The following is a 20,054-nucleotide window of genomic DNA, read 5'->3' on the forward strand; positions in this document are numbered from 1 at the left end:
CAATCTCATCCACTCATTCTAATAGCTTTATACAATGCTTGACACTACTGTATGTCAGAATCCTAAGTTTACTTAAGACGGTCAGAACATCTTGTTTTTCCACTAAAGTTATTATGGTCTTTCTTGAGTTCAGTTGGTTTACATGTCCTGTGCTGGAGAAGTCAGGGGAGGGACTTATGGCAAGTACTTGTTCTTCTCTTGGATACTCAACCCTCCACTCTCAAGGAAGGAATCACTGCATAGTTCAGCTGAGTAGCTTTTGGGTTTCCTCAACCTCTCTTATTTCTTTCTTATGAGAATTTTGCTAGAAATTCACCGATGCAGTTTTTAAACACCCTCCTATTTCTTTTCAAATATATGTGAAAAGCAAAGTAACGTCAGGTGAACTACTCTTAGCTAGAGAAGGAAAGAGTGCAACTTACCAGTAACTTAGCAGCTTGTACTCTAACAACCCAGGAACCATCACTAACCATATGACAAATTTTTCCAAATGCATCATCAACCAAGCGAATTTCTTCATTAGAAGAAGGAATCGGGACGATGCTAACAGAGAAACATGAATCAGTTTGCTGATCTTATGCCACGCGGGATGGCATCAAGTAAGAAACAACTATGCTGAATTCCTACAGATGGGCAACAGACACCACGAACCAAAACTTCATCCAGATCAGCGCATTCTTACCAGGTATCAGCCTTTTGTACACATCAGTTGTCTAACAGCTACTCCTGAGACTTACTAGCACAAAACTCTCAGGATTAGGATTATTACTCAGCCAATACTTCTGTCTCTGCATAAAGTACATACCTTTCAGGGTAAAGCTGACTGAGGACCCAAATTAGCTGAACTGCAGCACTGCGCACTTGCTCATAATCATCCGCCAACAGCTTGCAGGCCTGAAAGAAGATTCACAGTCCGATACACACCTGAGCTGTTATTCATTTCCCACAGTGCAATTAGTATCCATACCACGTATCGGTTAGGACAGATTAAAAATCAGGATTAACAGTGTCTTCCCCTCTACTCCCTAGTACTTCCAAGTCTGATCAGGTAGACTAGTCCTAAATTCATCCATCAGGCACATGCTGTAAAACTCCAGAACTGCCTGTACCAAGCACGAAACGTGAATCTGTAAGAGAACTTATTTGACACAGGCTTCAGTTGCACAACCTTACCCACGTAACAAATACAGGCTTCATGTGCACTCTCCAATGAACAAGGGTTTAAGACTTCGAGGTTGCCAGATGACAATAATAATTACGGAATGCCTTGCCCTTCCCATGATTATCTCCCCCAATAAACAACATATATCAAAGCATACGCTCTAGTGCGTTTCAGCAAAACGGATTTTCATTTCCACTGCCACAGAACAGTAAGGACTATAGGCAACTTAAGTGCAAAATACTTCACCTCTGCACAGTGCCCTCCTCCTCTCAAAGCACACTGCCACAGAATCTAAAAAGCAAGATTGCAAACAAGTACAAAATAAACACAAATCAATACAAGGTTTTACCTGACTGTAAATAGCCTGCTGTAATTTTAGTCCTCTTTCATGAAGCTGCAGCTACAGGGAGGGAAAAAAAAAAAACCCAAACACATAAGAAAGTATAACTATAGGTTTAAGTTTTCACCACTGTTTTTTCTGCTTTGAGTAAACTTAGTTGCTTGCATTTCTTGATTGCTGCTATAATTAAAATATCATTCCCAAAACATTGACCCAGAAGTAGCACTGCCAATTAATTTTCATGCCCTGTAAATCTTTCAATTACTGAACCAGAAGAACAGCAAAAACTGTCCCACTAAACATTGTTTCTATCTGGAATAAGGCAGCATCAGGAATTTGACTTACAAACAAAGGGATAATATCTGGCTGAATACAGTCAACAAGAAACAGTTGCTGCTCTGTATCCATTTCTTCCAAGTACAACAAGCCAGGGACAAAATTAAAGAAAAACACACAGCAGGGAGACAAACGATGATCAAGAACCCTAAAACTGAATTAATTCAGGATGTTTCTGTGCTTCAAACAACAGAAAGACAGTTGTCTTTGTGCTGTAATTATAAATTCAAGGTCGTAAATCTTGCTATGGATTTGGTTCAATGTCATTGTAAAAGTCACTCAAACAATTAAAAAAAAATATAATTGTACCAACAAAAATCAGAATGGAATGCACTCATCCTTCATTTTCAACCTCCAGCAGAGGGAGATCCCAGACAGATAGAACTGCAGTCTGACCTCCTCAAATACACCTACCTCCTCTCTTTCGAGTTTAATATCATTAATTCAAATACCCTTGTTGACCATCACGTTAGATGGGATATTGTTATAAAATCTAAGGGTACTACAGAAATTTCTCTATAACTATATACTCACAGGCAACTCACCTTAAGCAAAATTCTCAAGTGCATGGTCTTTGCATCTATGCAAAGCTAAACAATTCTGAAGGGTTCTCACACTCCAGCCCACATGAAAATCAGTAACCTCATGAACAGTTAGAGAATGCTAATGAATGCGACCATGGGGCACAACATAAATGTTGTTTAAAAACAAAATGCTTTCTGGACTTATCACATAGATTTCCTGTCACAAGAGCAATCTATTGCATGTCGGAGTACTAGTGGCTCATTGTAATTCTGGTAACCAATGCTAAATCAAGAAATACAGATTTGACGCCAAAAGAAAGAGCCTACATGCACCCAGAAAAATCAAACTAAAAAGCTTCTGCAGCTACAGCTGAAACAAATCATTATGAATCAGTAAGACACCCTTTGAGATCTCACATTACTCTCATCTATCAAAACCTAGATTATTTTTCCAGGTAATTTTGATATGCTAAATTGACCTTTACTAAGATAATTAAATAATCTCCAACGCAAACTTCTTTGTATTAGTTTGCAGCTCCTACCAGCTTCCTTATATAACCCCAAACAGTTTATTCCACTGTACCAACACCACCTACCATGGCTTTTATAGCTGCAGTCCTTACACGAGGGTCCTGGTCATTAAAATGATCTCCTATTATCTTCTGGACATCTTTAGCAGCCTGGGTCTCAGCTTCTTTTGCAACACCTTTTTCCACTGGTCCAAGACAGCCAATTAACTGAAGACACTTATTTCTTACACCGTGGGAAGAATCTGTCAGATGCTGTGGAACAGAAGAGAAGAACAGACGTAACTGGCTTCTTAACGTTCTTTCAGCCCTTCAAAACAACAAATCATATTAAGATTCCTAGCAGTTAAAAGATAAAAAGTTTGTTGAGAAAAATGAATACAATTTAAAGACTGACCACGTGCTTTATTCTTCAGGCAGTGATAAAAGTTTCCTGCCCCAAGGAGGCCGCCTTACCTTGCAGGCCACCTCTACCAGTCTCATCCTGACAGATGGATTCTCTGTGAGCTTTGTGCCGATCACCAGCAGGGTGTCCAGCAGCTGAGCAAGGACTTGGTGAGACTCTGCAAAACAAAACAGCAAAAGGTCACGCATCTCTCTACTGAGTTCCTCACAGGCTAGAGAATCACAGACTCGTCCAGGTTGAAAGGTCATCCTGAAAACCTCTCAAGGTTGGATGGGGCTTTGACTCACCTGAGCCAGGGCAAAACGTCCCTGCCCACAGCAGGGGGTTGGACAAAATGAGCTTTAAAGGCCCCTTCCAACCCAAACCATTATTTCATTCTATAAATGATATTAAAATAAAATTAAACTGCATCAAGTAAAGCATACATAAAATAAATTACGCTCATCCTCTCAACTCCAGCTCCCTCAGCTTCTACTTGCACACCACATACTCCAGCTCTTGGCCACCTCAGTGGCCCTCTGCTGAACTCACTCAGCTTCAGCAGCCCTTATCTGGCACTGGGGAGACCAAAACTGGACGTGGTGTTCCAGATTTGGTCTAACCAGTGCCGAGCAAAAGGGAATAATCCCTGTCCTGCTGACTACGCTCCTGTTGATACAGCCTGGTACACAGTGAGCCTTCACTGCTCGCTCACATTTAGCCTCCCGTTCACCCAGCCCACCACAGCATTCTTACCTCTAAACTGGACCAACGTGGCTTAAACAGATGGACTGTTAGATGGATAAGGAATTAGCTGGATGGCTGTGTCCGATGAGTCAGTCAACGGCCCAGCGTCCAAGTGGAAACCAGTAACAAGGGGTGTCACCCAAGGGTCTGTTCTGAGACCAATGCTCCATCAATTCCTCATCAATGACAGGGACAGTGGGACTGAGCACACACAGAGCAAGTGTGGGGATGACACCAAGCTGAGTGGTGCGGCTGACACGCCTGGGACAGGATGCCATCCAGGGGGACCTTGACAGGCTTCAGGAGTGGGCCAGTATAAACCTCATGAAGTTCAACAAAGCCAAGTGCAAGGTCCTGCACGTGGGTTGGGGCAATCCCCAGTATCAGTACAAACTGAGGGATGACTGGATTGAGAGCAGCTCTGAGGAGAAGAACTTGGGGGTACTGGTGGATAAAATATTGGACATGAGCTGGCAATGTGTGCTTGCAGCCCAAAAAGCCAACCATACCCTGGGCTGCATCAAAAACAGCGTGGCCAGCAAGTGGAGGGAGGTGCTCTGCTTTCCTGAGACCCCACCTCCAGTACTGTATCCAGCTCTGGGCTCCTCAGTACAGGAAAGACATGGACCGGTTGGAGTAGCTCTAGAAGAGGCCACAAAAACGGTCAGAAGGCTGGAACACCACCTCTCTTATGAGGAAAGGCTGCGAGAGTTGCTGTTGTTCAGCCTGGAGAAGAGAAGGCTCCAGGGGCACCTTATCATGGCCTTTCAATACTAAAGGGGGCTTAAAAGAAAGATGAAGAGAGCTTTTTTTCACTAAGGCCTGTAGTGACAGGACAACAGGCAATGATTTTAAATCGAAAGAGGGTAGGTTTAGATAAGGAAGAAATTTTTCAGATGAGGGTGGCAAAGCACTGGCACAGGTTGCCCAGAGAAGCTGTGGATGCCCCATCCCTGGCAGTGTTCAAGTTCAGGTTGGATGGGGCTTTGACCCACCTGATCCAGTGCAAAATGTCCCTGCCCATAGCAGGAGGTTGGACAAGATGAGCTTTAAAGGTCCCTTCCAACCCAAACCATTATTTCATTCTATAAGTGACATGAAAATAAAATTAAACTCCATCAAGTAAAGCATATAAAAACTGTGAATACAAGATACAAAATAAAAATAAAAATGGACTTTAATGAAGCCACAAACAGGGCAACCTATAGTTTACTGTCTACTACAAATCCAATGCTAATACTCTAATGCCTCCTTGTGTTAGTTGATAAGCTGGCCTGCAGCATGGTAAGAAAAAACCCCTGTTCTTCAAACAAGACTCCACTCTAAGCAAGACCGTGCTCCAGTACAGAGCACTTCAGAAGCAACAGCTTTCACATGAAGAAGCGAAAGCGAACTTTGCACACTCTTAAAACAAAGGTATACAGCAGGCAGGTCTGAGAAGTGTTTTTCTTGTCCTCAGAACATAGAATCATAGACTTGTTTATGTTGGAGAAGACCTTTAAGATCACAGAGTCCAACCATTAACGTAGCACTGCCAACTCTACCACTAAACCATGTCCCTAAGCATTGCATCTACATGTTTTTTAAATACCTCCAGCAACAGTGATTCCACCAACAACATGTTATTGACTTTCACCACTCACAAAAGCAGAAAATAAATACATCTGAAGTGTATAACTGGGAATTGTTGCTCAGTGTAAGGGCCTTGCCACTCTCCTATATGCTTCAAGACAGCATGATTCTGCCTCGATCTTAAGCACCACCTGAAAAGCAAGACTTACTCTCATTTTGAAGCGTGTTAATGGCATCATCCATAATGCAGTCTGGGGAAAATCCTGCAGTCTTCGATAACAAACCCAGCAAGGAAGCTATCTTCAATCTTACAGAGGCATCGTTCTCCTGAAAGGAAACGACAGACACTCTCGTTCATTTTCCAGTTTGAAAAACAATACACTATGCACAGGCAGGACCTATATATAATTCAGCACAAGGTCTGAATTTTACTGTCATGCTACTTCCTCCTCCATAAGTCCAGAGGAAACCCCACAGAAAATTAACCATGCCAGAACATTTATATGGCAGCTTCCAGTACATTTCAAAATGATTCTTTTACTCATAATTCCTCAAAGTTATCTTCACATTGTTTGAAAATGTAAAAGTTTAAATAAATCAGATTTTCAAGATACCAGATTGAGTGTTGATCATGTTAATATCTTTGTAAGATTTTAATGAACACATGTAAGGATTTTAGGAGATTATCTGAGACTGATTATCTCATGACCTCTGCTAAGCAGTAGGGTCTCTGGGCTACGGAACTGTTTCTCTTAATGGTGGCAGGAATCCTGCCAATCTGACAGAACAAAAAAGAAAGAATTTTAACACAGCAAGGTAAAAACTAAAATAAAACAGAAGCATATTTGCTGCATACATCTACTCATTTAAGCAATAGCAAAAGCTGTCACAGCTGATAATTACATAAATAAGCTTCAGAAATTATTATAATTTTAAATTCATTTAAGAATTTCATGCATTTTGAAGAGTTATTTTTAGTCTTCTACAGACGTGCACACAAAACTTCTGATCATAACCGGAAGCTCTCTTTCATCATATTGCCCAGGATATCCAATACAGGACAGGAAGACAAAAAGAAGTCTGGATTTCATACTTAGATCTTACCAAGCAATTGTGCAACGCTGAACACAGAAGTGCTGAAATATTATAATTACAAATATTACCTCTTTCAACAGGTGCAAAAACACTACAGTTACAACTTCTATCTCTTTCAGTGGTGTTTAGGAGAGACTTTGGTGTCACACACTGCAAGTGACAAATGTGACACCCACAGGAGTAATCTCTTTCTCAGCTGAGCTGAGAAGTATTTCCTCTTTTCAGGATCGAAACAAGGTGCTTGAACAACAGTTACTGTCACTGGACTACTTACATCAGTGGCAGGATGCATGAATTTCCACAGTATTGTGGTGTTTACACATTTGGCGTTTACTCTTCATTACTCATGTTCTTGGTACTCATACTCCTCCATGAATACAGAAGAGATCAATGATTTCAAAAAGGACATTTACAAAGGCACTTTTAATAGCCTTATGAATGCCTGCAACGTTATTATTGAGTTACAAGCAGCCTCCCACCCCAGCGGGCATTTTTTCCCTCCTTCTAACAGTTTGTGAGCAGGAAGTTATACAGAGTTATCCTTGTAGTTCGTGGGTCCGATCGCCGTCTCCACAACCAAAACACCAGGAAGTGAAGGTGCCTCTAACCACTCATCCTGATCACTCTCAGGAATCTGGACTTTCAGCATCACCTCAGGCCACGTTTGAGGACACATTGCTGCCAATAGCAACACCAGTTTACAGTATCCTGTTCCCCGGCTTCCCCACACACATCGCAACATGCCCCCTGCTCAGCTGCTCAGCCATGGGAACTAGGAGTGGGAAAATGGAGAAAAAAAGTCACATTGTTTTTCTGATCCACTTCAGAGGCCATCAGAACTGTTTGGGGACTGTCCTATACTAATATAAAGGGATGAAGGAGCAGGAGGCTGCAATGACACTACAAACAAATACATCATCACACAACTTCCACCACAGTTACAGCTTTCAGTCTTCAGTTTCTGAAAGACTAGTTCAAGTGCAAGTTTTCTGAAGATACCAAGAAACCAGGTCTTCAGAAAATTTTGTCCTTAAGTAAAATAAGGTCAGCTACAGGACTGCAATACTTTTTAAATGCTGGTTTCTGTAATAGGCTGTGCACTTGAAAATGTGACCTCATGTGTAGATTTAAGAGTCTCTGTTCTAATATAGGCTACAACACAAACTTCAAACACAAATAACCTGTGATATTTGATCGGGAAAGACAGTTTTCTTCACAAGTAGGTAAGTTCCCATCAAAAAAAAAAGTACAACAGCCTCAACACACAAGCCAAAGCAAGCAAAAGACAGAAATAGATAAAATGCAGCTTAGACTTTTAGTTTAAGTTCAAAGCAAAACAGATTCAATTGTAAACAGGAAGACAGAATAGCACAAGGACATCTGTGAAAAATGTTTCAGCCTACAGTGCAGCTTTGTCGGATGCAATAAAGTTTTGCTTTATCAAGTGAAGGATCAATATCTGGATACTACAAAGCATATGTTACTTTTGTTATTTATTTGTTATTCTGCTGTTAAGACTTTTTTGTTGAGAAGTTTTTCAGAAACATCATTTTTAAAATGCTTTGTTCATAGCATAAGCAATAGCTAAAACGTTTCTCCACTGCCAGAGGAAATTAAGAGCAAGATAAGGAAATACCAGGAACAATTCAGATAAAGTTGAGCCAGCTTTGGACAGCTGGGCTCCCTGGAAAACTTCTTGTCATGTCTTTGTCCCTTGTTAAGGTAATTTAAGACTAATCACACAGGCCTTCAGCAGGGATTACTGTCACATCCTTGTCACAGGCTCCGAAACCATCATCAAAGGGACAAGTAACATGACCAGAAATCATCTGGGTAAAGAACTATAGTCAGTCTCCTCTCAGGGCATCCGACAGCCCAGGCTGCTGGCAACTGAGTCAGCAACACAAGAGCCTGTGACTCCCTATTCCATATCTAACACCAAGAAAACAAGACCAGAAGGAGCATTCTGGAAGTACGCTTGGCTCCCAGCTTCACCACCTTGTAATAATGCTCCAGCAGGATCCTGACAACCCCTTCCACACTCTCCACTTCCACGGGCTTCCTGGCAAACTGGAGCAGGTACTGCAAGGCATCCGCAGGCGAGGTGGCTTTGCACAGGTCAACATGGAGCGCTGCTGACTTGCTAGGCTTGGTCAGCCGCAATTTCTTAGTGGACAGGTCCTCATGCTGCTGCTGTGGGCAGAAAGACATGGTTCAGAAACACTGGGAAAATCCTGTACCACTCCATCCCTGAGCTAACACTGCCTCAGCACCAAGACTGAGGAAGCTCCTGTGCCCCACAGCAGTCACTGGCCTCTCCCTCACCTGTCTTAGGAAGGAACACACCCTCAGCACCCTGGGGCTGCTCCAGTCCTGCCCAGGTAGCCTCTGCTCCCAGAAAACACTGCCTCCCCCCACCCCAGCCCGGGGCAAACGCTGCCCCTTCCAACCCCAGACAACCATCCCAGGACCAACACTTCTCCCCCACACGCCCAAGCCTGCAGCAGCCGAAAAACTCGCTGCCAGGCCGGGGGAAGCTGCATCCTGCCCAGGTCGCTCTCTTCCTGCCCTGAGGGGAGCGCTCCCCTCCTCCCGCACGCACCCCGAGGCAGCCCCCTTCCCTCCATGTAGCTCTGGCCTCCTTAAACCCGCTGCCAGCCCGTCCTGCTCCTCCCCAGCCCCTCACGGGCCGGGCCCCGAGCCGGGCGGGCGGCGGTCCCGGGCCGGGCCCCGGGCTGGGCCGGCAGCTCTTCCAGCAGCTCCGCCGGCGCCACTCTGCCGCACGGCAGAGTTCAGGACTGTCCCCCCCTCTCCGCTCGGCCCGACCTGGCCCAGTAGCGCTGCGTTACCTGGACCACCTTGGTGAACTCCTCGTACACCCGCTTCTTTAGGTGCGCCGCCATACCGCCGCCTGACCCTCGGCGGCCGCCGTATGCGCAACTGGGAAAAGAGACCACAGAGCCGCCCGCAGGGAGAAGGCAGAAGAAGCGTCCTCTCTTCCCAGCTGGAGGCCGCGCTCTATGGTCAGGCGGCCGGCCCTGGAGGGGGCGGTCTCTCGTTGCCATGGCAAGGCGGGAGTGACATGGCGGCGGCGTCGCTCGCCCCACAGCCAAACGCCGCCACCGTGTCAGCGCGGCTCGGTTTTCACGTAAAAATACTTACGGTTTCGCTAGTATTTGATGTTTGACCATATAAAGACCAAAATCTAAATAACATGGCTTGACATTTCCAGGCAAACTTGTGTTAGATATACATGAAATCTTAGCATGGCCTTCAGACGTCTCCTTTGGGGGCGGGGGAAGGAGGCCCCAATACTGAGGAGCCCCTTGACAGACTTTGCTGACAGGGTCACAGGCAACAGTTAAGTCTGTGATGCTGTGTGGCTAGAGGTAGCCAGCGGTGGCCACAGTTTGGTTGTGTCTTGGGGACAAGGTGACTTGGGAAGGGGCCGAAGGAGGGCCAAGGAGGTGGCCAAAGGTCTGGAGAACCTGCCCTGTGAGGACAAATGTACTTAAAGGCCATCCACAAAGGCAACAGCATCTCTCTCTTTGCAGGGAGCTGTGTGGAGAAGACGGGCAATGGATACCAGGTGCACTGGAAGAATTTTCTTCTCAATGTAAGAAATAAATTTTTTGTAGTGAGAACCGTCGTTCACTGGAACAGCCTCCCCAGGGACATGGTGGAGTCCACATCACTGGGGGTTTTCGAGATGTGACAGGACCAGGGCGCTTGGTAATCTCATCCAGGCTCCCTTTCCCACCTTTCCTTTGAGGTCCTTTCCAGCCTGGGCTGTTCTATGAGACCATCCCTGGTAAAACTATTAAAGTTTCTCATGACAGCGGTCCTGTAGTCTTAGGTTGGTTGGTTTGAGGCTTTAACTACCCTATAATCAGATCTTTTTCTTCCAATATCCCATTCTCATCTCCTTTGTTGCAACGTAAACCAGTTCTTTCACTTTTAGTATATACAGAGAGTAACAGATCTCTAAAGCGACCTTTTGTCTGTTGGGAAGCTGCCTCAATCTCTCTTCTTCCAGGCTAAGCATCACTAACCACTTGGTTACGATCAAAGTGGTGATCACAGATCCTATTTTCTAAACCTTTTTGTCCTCTCAGACACTGACTGTGTCCGTTCTTACCAAGTTTCTAAATTTGAAAGGTCTCGAAATGTCCCCTTGCCCCTACAGCAGAACTGCCCTGAGGTCAGTGGTGTGAGTCCTGGTGCTCACTGGGGGGAAATCTGTGCTAGGATGAGCACATCTGAAACCAAGCTTAAGTAGGAATGATCCAAAACCATTAGCAAAAAGGCAAAACTTCAAGCCTTTAGAATCTGGGGATTTTAGGAGGAAGATATCAGAAAATAAAGCGCTTCTATATCATTCAAAGAGTTTTTAAAAGTTATTTATTTAACATCCCCATGATTATTGTCCTTAACTGGAAGAAATCCACCTTCTGAGAAGGAAATATGATCATAATCAAATGAGCCATTATGATTTTCAAAGTGATTAAAACCAAGCTAACAGCCACCTCCAGTATAAAAATACACTTTCAAATACTAAGATTTTTAAAACGCAATGTAGCACCCAAGTCATGTTCTGTAAGGGAGGATTTGCACTGAGGTCCCAGGCTATTGCTTCAGTAGCTCTTCTTTCCCACCAAATCACAGTGAGTTTTCCCTACTCTTCCAGAAGCTTATATATTTAGAAATAGTATCATAACAATAATGAATGTCATAAGGAAAAGATTAAAGTAGTGTGGCCTGAGAGAGGAGTGCATGCCCTTAGATTATAAACTCCTCACATGAGCGATGGTGGTTTTGCCTTTTTTTGATCCTGGACCATAGCTGAGGTTCTCTGTCTTTCCTTCAGAATAAATAATAAATAATGGTAATAAATACATTGGCTAGAGAGTAGGTTGTCTACTGGAGGAACAAGAAGAGAGCATGGGACAGTGAATCCTTTTTAACCTAGGCTCTCGTGTGGAAAGCAGTGAGAAGAAGAGCTTTTCCCTTCTCATTAAGGATCCAAATTTAATTTGAGCATATGTTAATGCAGCTTTCAGTGTTTCCATTGGGAATTACACATGTGTGACCTGTTCCCGTTTACACTGAGAGACCAACTCCACATCTGCACAAGATTTATTTGGGATTATTCGTTTCTCTTAGGCTGGGTGAGGTTGGCTCAACTCTCAGAACTGGCTCTCTGAACCTACCTAATACTCAGCAATGCTGAAAGACTGAAATTCCTCCTTTTCCTGATACCTTTTAAATCATACAGTTATCCCCTAAAGCCCAAGTAAACAGTGGGTCTTAAGTGCTCTTTAATTTGGCAAATGACCAAAGAAGTTCCTTCCATTGGCCCACGCATTTCTTCCTGTCCCTCTGGCAGTCCATGGCTTAGTTTCCACAATCCAAGTTAAATTGTTTTAATAATTGCTTTCTTCCATTCCCCATCGACGGTGGCACTTTGCTACCACCAGGTGAACAGGAACTTGTAGAAGAAGTCATGCGATTTGAAGCGAAAACCTTTTTCAGCAATGTGGGGCTGGAAGGATATTTTATACCCTTTGGCTTCAACATCCATTTGAATGCAGTCCAGCAGATCAGAAATGCTTGGCGCTGCCTTCCAGGGGCCAAACTTCACCACGGATTTTTTATCCATGTCCAAGCTGTTCAAGGCATCCTGACATCTGGCCGCGTCCTCCTCAGTTCTGACCACGCACACGATGACGCTGGACCGGCGGGATGCAACCGCTTCTGCCCTGGCGATGCGGATCATCAGTTCAATGTTCTCACTGTAGCTGGGCACACGAGCCAGAAACTGCTTCCTCGCCACAAGCTCCCCGAAGATCTGTGGGGAGTCCTCCAGCTGCTTGATTAGAGGTTCGATGTCATAGAACAACGCCTCCCTGTAGACATCCTGGATGCACTGGGTGGGCACTTGGTTACTGCGCAGGTACTCCAAGATGTATTTGAAATAGGTGCCTGGCCTGTCGATGAAGAATCTCCCTTCAGAGTCTGTCCTGAGTTTGGGCTGGCCAGTGAACATCTCTGCCAGCTTGGAGCCAGGATGTTTCTTTAAGGTGCTCAGCGTTGTTGTGTACATCTCCCCACCAACATTTAACTCCACAATTGGTGACAACTGCAAGTATCACAAGGGGAAAAAAAGCCATGTGTGTTAGCTGTCTGAGGCTGCCAACATGGAAGTGTCAAGGGGAAAAAAAGGCATTTGGGGCTGGAAATTGGAATGACAGTGTGAAGAGCGGTATGAGCTCCTATCTCTTGGGGATCAGATGGGACACATTCACCCCATTTACTGCTAAAAGCAGATGCAGGATGTTTAAACAGCCCTCACAACAGAGCTGCAGAAACTTGGACATTTCTAAAAGGCTAAATCCTCACCACATCTTTGGGATGTAATGAAGTGTCATTTTGCCAGTGGGGAAGAGGGACAAGAAGGACCCTGCCCAGGAAGCTGTCAGTGACTACAGGATTCAACGTCAATCTCCTAAGTCCCACATGGGCATCGTCCCCGTTGGCCCTTCTTCCAGCGGGAGCTGTCTGTGAGCTCTCATCCTGCCCACGTGAGAAGGATAGAGCTCAAAGCTGTGCAACTACATTTTTCTCACCTGAGCTGGTGTTGTCTCTTCAAAGGAGGAACTAAAGCTCTTTGAAACTTTAGAAATGGGTGGAATTGGCTTCCACTCGTCTGGGGGGGTTAGTTATAAACACTGAAGTAAGACACACAAATCCAGCATGTCAAAGCTGGAGGTCAGAAGCTGTTTAGCAAAGCACTTTAAAAATGTATGGTAGCTTTAGCTAGGAAGTAAAGGAAATAATTCATGCAACTGACATGATGAAAGAAGAAAGACTATAAAATTTAGATTTTTGTTTGGATTTAGTTTATTTCACCATTCATTAACACCACTGCTATATGAAACACACTGGAGGAGACCTGAGTGCCTGGAAAGCTGGACCTGGTGTCCAGTCTGACCTTCCTGATGGTTCAGCACTGAAGAGTTTTAACAACCTCCCTTTGCACTCTGTCATTTTTTATAGTACTCGGTAGAGGAAAAGGAGAGGGAAGAAAGGAGGCAGCTATTTTCCCTCCTGCCGTCACTGATGTAATGCAAGTCACATGCCTGGCCAGGACCAGACCTGCCATTGGGAAGGCATAAGTCAATAAACAGCCTTTTTTTTCCAGGAGCTGACCTGCTCTTTGTTGGATCCAATCACACAAGGATCTGCTTCAGTGCTGCTAGTCACATGCCTTGAGCAAAGTGTGTACTTAAGTGCTAAGCTGGATCCCACAGGTACAGACCCACTGGATAATGTCAGCTAATCTCACAGCTTGTGCCAAGAGAAGGGGGAGCTCCTGCTGCCGTCTCCCCTTTCCACCCTTGTACCTACCTACCTGCTTCTGTTGCTCGCCTTGTGCCAGCTCTGCTACGCTTTCATCTTACCGAGCTGAATTGGCTTACAGAGGATTTAATGAGCACCAGAGCAGGCAAAAGGAAGGGACTAGGAACAGAACCTGGAACAGGGGGAGACTTGCCCTTTAGACAGTAGCAAGCGATCAGATTTAGCAGAAATTTGCTCACAACCTAGGCAGGCCAGGGAAGCAGCAGAAGATTCAGGTCAAAGACCCAGCTGGAATATTGCTTTGCTCTAGTGTGGGTGGCTTCATCTCAAGGGCAATCATTTACACCAGGACCAAGGAGACATAAAAATTATTCTGTCTGAGACTATCTTGTGATTTCTACCCACCGAAGAACATGGCCCAAAGCTGTTTCAGTAGTAAAGCCTCTCAGTCAGGAAATTTCCCTTTAGCCCAAGTGATAGCAACAGCTTTCCCTGACAGGCACCATTTAACAGGAGGATCTCCTGCCTTTGAGCCTTTGCTCCTTTTTCAGATGGCAGGTCAGATGTTTCATGCCGTTTCTCACTAATACAAATGGATAAATTGTTCTTCATGAATACGGTAGCCCAATACACAATATGTTTTCAGGTCTTGTTAATGGTTTTGGCCTGAGACCGAACTGGTTCCCAGTGGACTGGGAATACTGGCACCAGCTGATTCCCAGCTCTGTAATTAGCCAGCGAGGTGATGCTTAGGAAAGTCATTCTACCTCTTTGTGCCCCAATTTATTAATCTGCAAATGCTAGATGAAGCATTTTGCAACCTACACCTGAAAAGTGCAACACAGGAAGGTTGGATTCTTTAAAGACAGAGAGGCCTGGGGGAGAGGCTGTAAGGCTACAACAGAGAAGGCAAACTGGTTAGCAATAGGCCGAGGGCAGAGGAGGGGAAAAGGAAAATGTCATCTGATCTTGTCACTGATTTCTGCCTAGTAATATGCTGCTTGTTTGAGATTGCCATTAATTTTTGTTAGAGCTAGAAAAACTACTTCTACCTGATGATTCTGCACATCTACAACACAGGGCCGCTTTTGTATCATTAGAGATTCTAAGAACTGTTGAAAATGCCCAGACCTCACAATATGTTTTTATTTAGGGATCTGAAAAATTAAAGTTCCCATTAAATTAATTCCACTTCTTGTCAGAGGAGAAAAAGAACCACTCCAGTTACTTGCTGTTGCCAGATCTTGTATGTCTGCGAGGGCCTTGGCCCTTCTGTAAGCAAACTGGTGCAAACAGGCCAGACAGACACAGCTCTTTTCACCTAGAGTCCTGTTCTTGGCCACGTATCTGGCAAGCCCAGGTGTCTTCAGAATAACAGATGGCAGGAAAAAAACACTCTAATGTAGCCCAAAGGGGATGCTTTGATCCCGCAGGAGGAAACTGTGCCCTCGAGCCCGTACCTTACTCACTGTGTGCAGGCTGCCGGTGACCTGCTTCCCAAGGGGCTTGTGCTCCGACGCAATGCTCATCTTCCCCCGGGAGCTGATGGCTCAGCGGTGTGGGAAACCTGCTGCTCAGTGCCCAGGTCCTGCCCCACACACAGGATGGCTCCCTGCTGTGCTCCAGTCCTCTTTCACTTGGTTTTTCTTCCTTGGGTCAGTTTTTTTCCAAGCTCCCAGCCCAGCCGCTGCCCCAGAGGATCCAGTTTGCTCCAGGCACAGCACTGGTACAGGTTGCAGGTTGTAGGGAGAGGGGAGGGAACAGCCTGGAAGCGGAAGCATTTGCTCATTAGCTTTCTGGCACCCAGCAAGGTGCAGGGTGGACTTGGGCTGGCTGCCAGCCCACACCTCCTGTAATACTATCTGTGCGGTGACTAAAAGCCAAATAATCCTTTCCAAAGGAGGCCCAGCACCCAGAGCACATCTGAGGAGCCCTACGTGAGCCTGCGTGACTCCCTCTGCCTCGCAAACCATTTGTATCAAAAGCAGTAAGCATTTTCACAGCTTTTTGGCCTCTGTGCACTCCTGTTTTCAAGCACGGTTGATCCCAAACCATCTCATTGATCCCATTTGTCAAACCTCTCGATAACAGATCAGGGTGTCTACACTCTGTCCAAGGTGGTGGCGTTTTCTTCTTTGCCCATACAATCTCTGGGCACTGAGTCATTTGTGCAAGGTAAATAAAACCAAACTTGAATGTCTGCCTGAGCCTGAGCTGTTCTTTTCTATTGGCCGTAAGTATTTGATTAGTATGTTTGCATGATGTTTTCTAGTGTCTTGTATCCACCAAATATCAAACGTGGAGAGCAGCACAGATTTAGTGGTAATGGAACTGTTTGTCACAGCATCGAAACACTCACAAGGATGTCTGTGTTCATTTTTTAAGTGTAGAGGATCAGATCACAGTGAGCCTAAACAACCTTCCCAGATCTGGACCACAGGCCTGCAGAGTCTCCTTGGTTTTATTCTGTGTTTCTGAGCTCACAATTGCTTTCAAATTTGCCTTCAGGCCACTCATCACTTTGTCTTTGTTCCATTACGGTGGCAAAATTGCCATGGACATGATTGTCCAGAGATGTAAGTCCATGTTTTTAAAGAGAGACAGTACTTTTTATTAGATCACACAAGGCTTTCTCAGGTCTGTCAACTTCTGTTTCAACTTACTTGGGGTTTTTCCTTCCCCCCCCCCCCCCCCCCCCAAGTTTCTGTCAGTTTAATAAAAGGTGTTATCTCCTCTACCAACCTTGCCTCCGTCTCTTTCATTTCAAGCTGCTTCCTGATACCAGCAGCCAAAGGGAGAATCTCAGACAAATGCAGCGCTTCCTAAAAATCTTCCTGGGGGAGATTTTAATGATGAAAAATGACAGCATGGTGTATAAGGAAACCATTTGCAGAAAATTGGATTGTGCTCATGGACACCAGCTTTGCTGGTTTTGCATCCTCCAGGGATTTTGCAGGATCTGTGTCCTCCCAGAAGACAGCATGGATCTGACCAGAAGCTTGAGGCACGAGAAAAAAGTGTTATAATTTGCACTGATTCACTCACTGCAAGAATAAAGCCAGTCCTCGCCCAAGGCTCCATCAAAGCTGTACCCAGATGATATTTTTTGTGTGTGTGCATTTGCATGAACCTGTCATTGAACCCAACTTACATTTTGCTTCTGCTGCTCTGAAGCATCCTAAGAGACCTGTGTCTGAGTTACCTCTGCTGCCTGGAATAGAAGGGCTTGAATTTTCCCTTTGCCAGACCAGAAGAATTAATTGTGCTGGATGCACTGGTGAGGTCTGCTTGGGAGCTTAGGTTTTGTGACTCGTAATAATTTTTTTAAAACCAATGCTTATTGGAAAACAGGGAGAACTGGAAGATCTGCACGTTCTGGGCCTTTGATTCCTGCAAATCTGATTCTTTGGGCTGGCTTACGTAGGTGCCTCAGAAAATATCCTGGATATAACTGACAGAGGTGGAGTTCATCTCCAGCAAGTTTTTGTTGCTGGAGGTGATAGCCTTTATTTCTGCAGCTGCAGAACTGGATGGACCGGGGGACCATCACCTCTCTGATCACACAAGCTTTTCACTAGGGAAGGGTGAAGAGCAACTGAAGAGGTTACTTTGTTCAAATGCTCATCTGGAAGGTTTCCCCAAACCAGAAACAAGGGTGGCTGTTGGTGTTTGAAGCTAAACCTTCAATGCCGCTACACAGATCATTACCACTTCAGCAAAAGGAATAGTTGTTAGCTGATGTCCACAATTCTTTCCTACTGCTAGACCATCCACAGCTTGTCCTTCAGTCGGATGAACCTGCTGGTTCAGTTCCCCCGCTCTTTTATTCCTTTTTTTTTTATATCTTGGCCACTTTTGCTGGCACATTATGGGACAAAGAACCAGCCTGAAAGTCTGTGAAGTGTTTTGGCTGGAAGGCACCATGTATGTGAAAAGTCTGATTGTCATTATTTGTGCTTCTTCTGGGACTTTTTAATCCCACCAACTGCATGACTTGCCTTAAGATGGCATTTTTCAGTCCTGCTATACTAATGACTGCCAGTTGGATTTTTTTCCCCCTTTTCAATAAGGATTTGATTTAAACTGCTGAATTCATCTGCTCTCAAAAGAGACTGTAGGGAGAACTTCTCACAGCCCAAGCCATTGGGGTACCGCTGCCTCCCCATGGGGATCTGGTGCTTCTTTTTTAGGTGGTCTCACCAGAGGTGGCTTCCTGGATTACTAGGACCACACATCTGACCTGTTTGGTGTCACAGCTTTGCTGGACAGGCATCCAACTCTGCATCAAAGGTCTCTGTGTCTGCACTAAGTGGAAACAGTTGCTCTTGCAGTTTTTCAGTCCTCTTCTTACCCCATGGTCAAAGCCACGCTGAGGAAGCCAGTGGGCAGGGGAGCAGCCCATGAAAGGCAAAAGTGGGATCAGGGCTTTGGAGAGGACTGGAGGAGGCAGCTCTGACAAGGCTTTCAGCAGTCCATGTTGCTGGTAACAGCTAGCTGAGGCTGGTTTCAATTTAATTCTTCCCTTGGGAAGGAAGTAAAAAGCCAAGACCGTGAAAGTCTCCATAGCCTTGGGTGACCAGGGTCCTGGGATTCCCAAAACCAGCAGCTCCATTGTAGCTGCTGCTCCACAATCACTGGAGAGGTCCTGGCCACCTCTGTGCTATTAACTGGGTTTCTTCCTTTGAGGGATGGGATTTGATTTGTATTAAGCTAGAATTTCCACCCAGGATCTCTGCTGGGCTTTATGTTTGTTACTATTTGACCTGGATCCCTGAGATCCTTCATCCTTTGGGCCTTCTAAAGGTGTGTCTGATGCATTGATGATCTGTTGAGGACCCACCTGCTTGCTGTCAAGCAGAGAAAGAGAACTCTGAGGATGTTTGCAGAGGACATCAAGCAGGATCAGCAGGGTCCTGTCCTCAAAAGAGGTTGCTGAGACCTGTTGGAGAGGCCGGCTGCCCAAATGGGTCACAGAGCCATGAGGAGGACAAGGAAGAAGAACCTTTTAAGATGTTCTCCTGACTCCTCATGCACAGTGATGCTTCAGGCCTCCTGCCTATTCTGTTTGGGGTGGCTACTGGCCCCAAGATTCCTTTTGAAGACACTTCAAAATTAGATTTCTCACTGGCCACAGTCTTTTTTTTTTTTTTTTAATGGAAGAGGAATATTTCCAAGACTGTAAGCTCTTTCAGGCAGGGACCATCCTTTCGCTGTCTGCATGGAAGGATTAGCCTGGGCCTGGACATTGTATGAGCAACCTCAATATGGATCATAAGAATAATCATCCTAATGTTGAGAACTTTGTGTCTGCCAAAGAATGATTAACTTGACAATGGCTTTGTGGGGAATAAATACGTGTTTTTTGAAAATTGTATAAATATGTGCATAACAATGAACTGGAACATCTCTATGCTGGTACATATATCAGTTTGGGAAATAGTGTTATCCATAAAAGTATTTATAACAGATTTATTTCCTTAACATATTGAATTGGCCGCTTCTCTTTAAGACAATTAGGTCAACAATATTCAGATTTGGGTGTTATGCCCTAGTACAAGTAAATACGCTAAATCCAAAGGGAAAAAAATAATTACGTGTTTAAAACAGAAAGGGAAATGAGAAGTTCAGACATGGAGAAGCAGCTGGGAGGAGGCATGGAGCAGCTTCTGTTTGACTTTCTCCTCTTGTTCCCTCTCCTCCAGTACCTAAGTTTAAAGCCCTTTTGCTCTGGTCCATTTGCCTGAAGCATGGAGGTGGAGGTGACAATCTGTAGCTGATCTCTACTTTTCATGTTGCATTCCAGCCACTAAAGTTATCACTGCTGGGAGTAACGACAGGTCAACAGGAGGGGCACCTAAGGGAGGTGATTCCCAGTACCCTTCTGCTCCAGGGCATCTCAGTGGAGGAAATTCCTGTGAAAAGCTAGGAAATGAGCCAGGTTATTTTAAACAACAGTGGATAGGTTAGCAGAGAGGCAATAAACTTGGTGCAGTTCTTCTGAACTCCC

The 20,054-nt window shown here is 44.9% G+C and overlaps 2 protein-coding genes across 4 annotated transcripts in view; both read right to left on the minus strand.

Annotated features, from left to right (window-relative positions):
- INTS4 (integrator complex subunit 4) overlaps positions 1 to 9,689 on the minus strand; it is a 39,422-nt gene extending 29,733 nt beyond the window's left edge. For 2 of the 3 annotated variants that reach the window (XM_014281323.3, XM_027807781.2), the window contains exons 1-8: positions 9,538 to 9,689; positions 8,687 to 8,881; positions 5,803 to 5,920; positions 3,346 to 3,452; positions 2,959 to 3,144; positions 1,512 to 1,562; positions 806 to 894; positions 423 to 543 (exon numbers count right to left, since the gene is read on the minus strand). In XM_014281323.3, the coding sequence (XP_014136798.2) occupies positions 423 to 543; positions 806 to 894; positions 1,512 to 1,562; positions 2,959 to 3,144; positions 3,346 to 3,452; positions 5,803 to 5,920; positions 8,687 to 8,881; positions 9,538 to 9,591 (921 nt within the window). In that variant the 5' untranslated portion in view covers positions 9,592 to 9,689. The remainder of the gene's footprint in view (positions 1 to 422; positions 544 to 805; positions 895 to 1,511; positions 1,563 to 2,958; positions 3,145 to 3,345; positions 3,453 to 5,802; positions 5,921 to 8,686; positions 8,882 to 9,537) is intronic. The other variant, XM_055702051.1, reaches the window with a different exon arrangement.
- Positions 9,690 to 11,131: 1,442 nt separating this feature from the next.
- KCTD14 (potassium channel tetramerization domain containing 14) lies at positions 11,132 to 15,777 on the minus strand. The gene is made up of 2 exons (XM_014281315.3): positions 15,508 to 15,777; positions 11,132 to 12,827 (listed from the first exon to the last, which is right to left on the minus strand). Exons 1-2 carry the CDS (start codon positions 15,574 to 15,576, stop codon positions 12,156 to 12,158), a joined length of 741 nt encoding a protein of 246 aa, XP_014136790.1. The 5' UTR covers positions 15,577 to 15,777; the 3' UTR covers positions 11,132 to 12,155.
- Between the last annotated feature and the right edge of the window lie 4,277 nt (positions 15,778 to 20,054).

This window comes from Falco cherrug, chromosome 2, assembly GCF_023634085.1.
Source record: "Falco cherrug isolate bFalChe1 chromosome 2, bFalChe1.pri, whole genome shotgun sequence".
Classification (NCBI taxonomy): Eukaryota; Metazoa; Chordata; class Aves; order Falconiformes; family Falconidae; genus Falco; species Falco cherrug.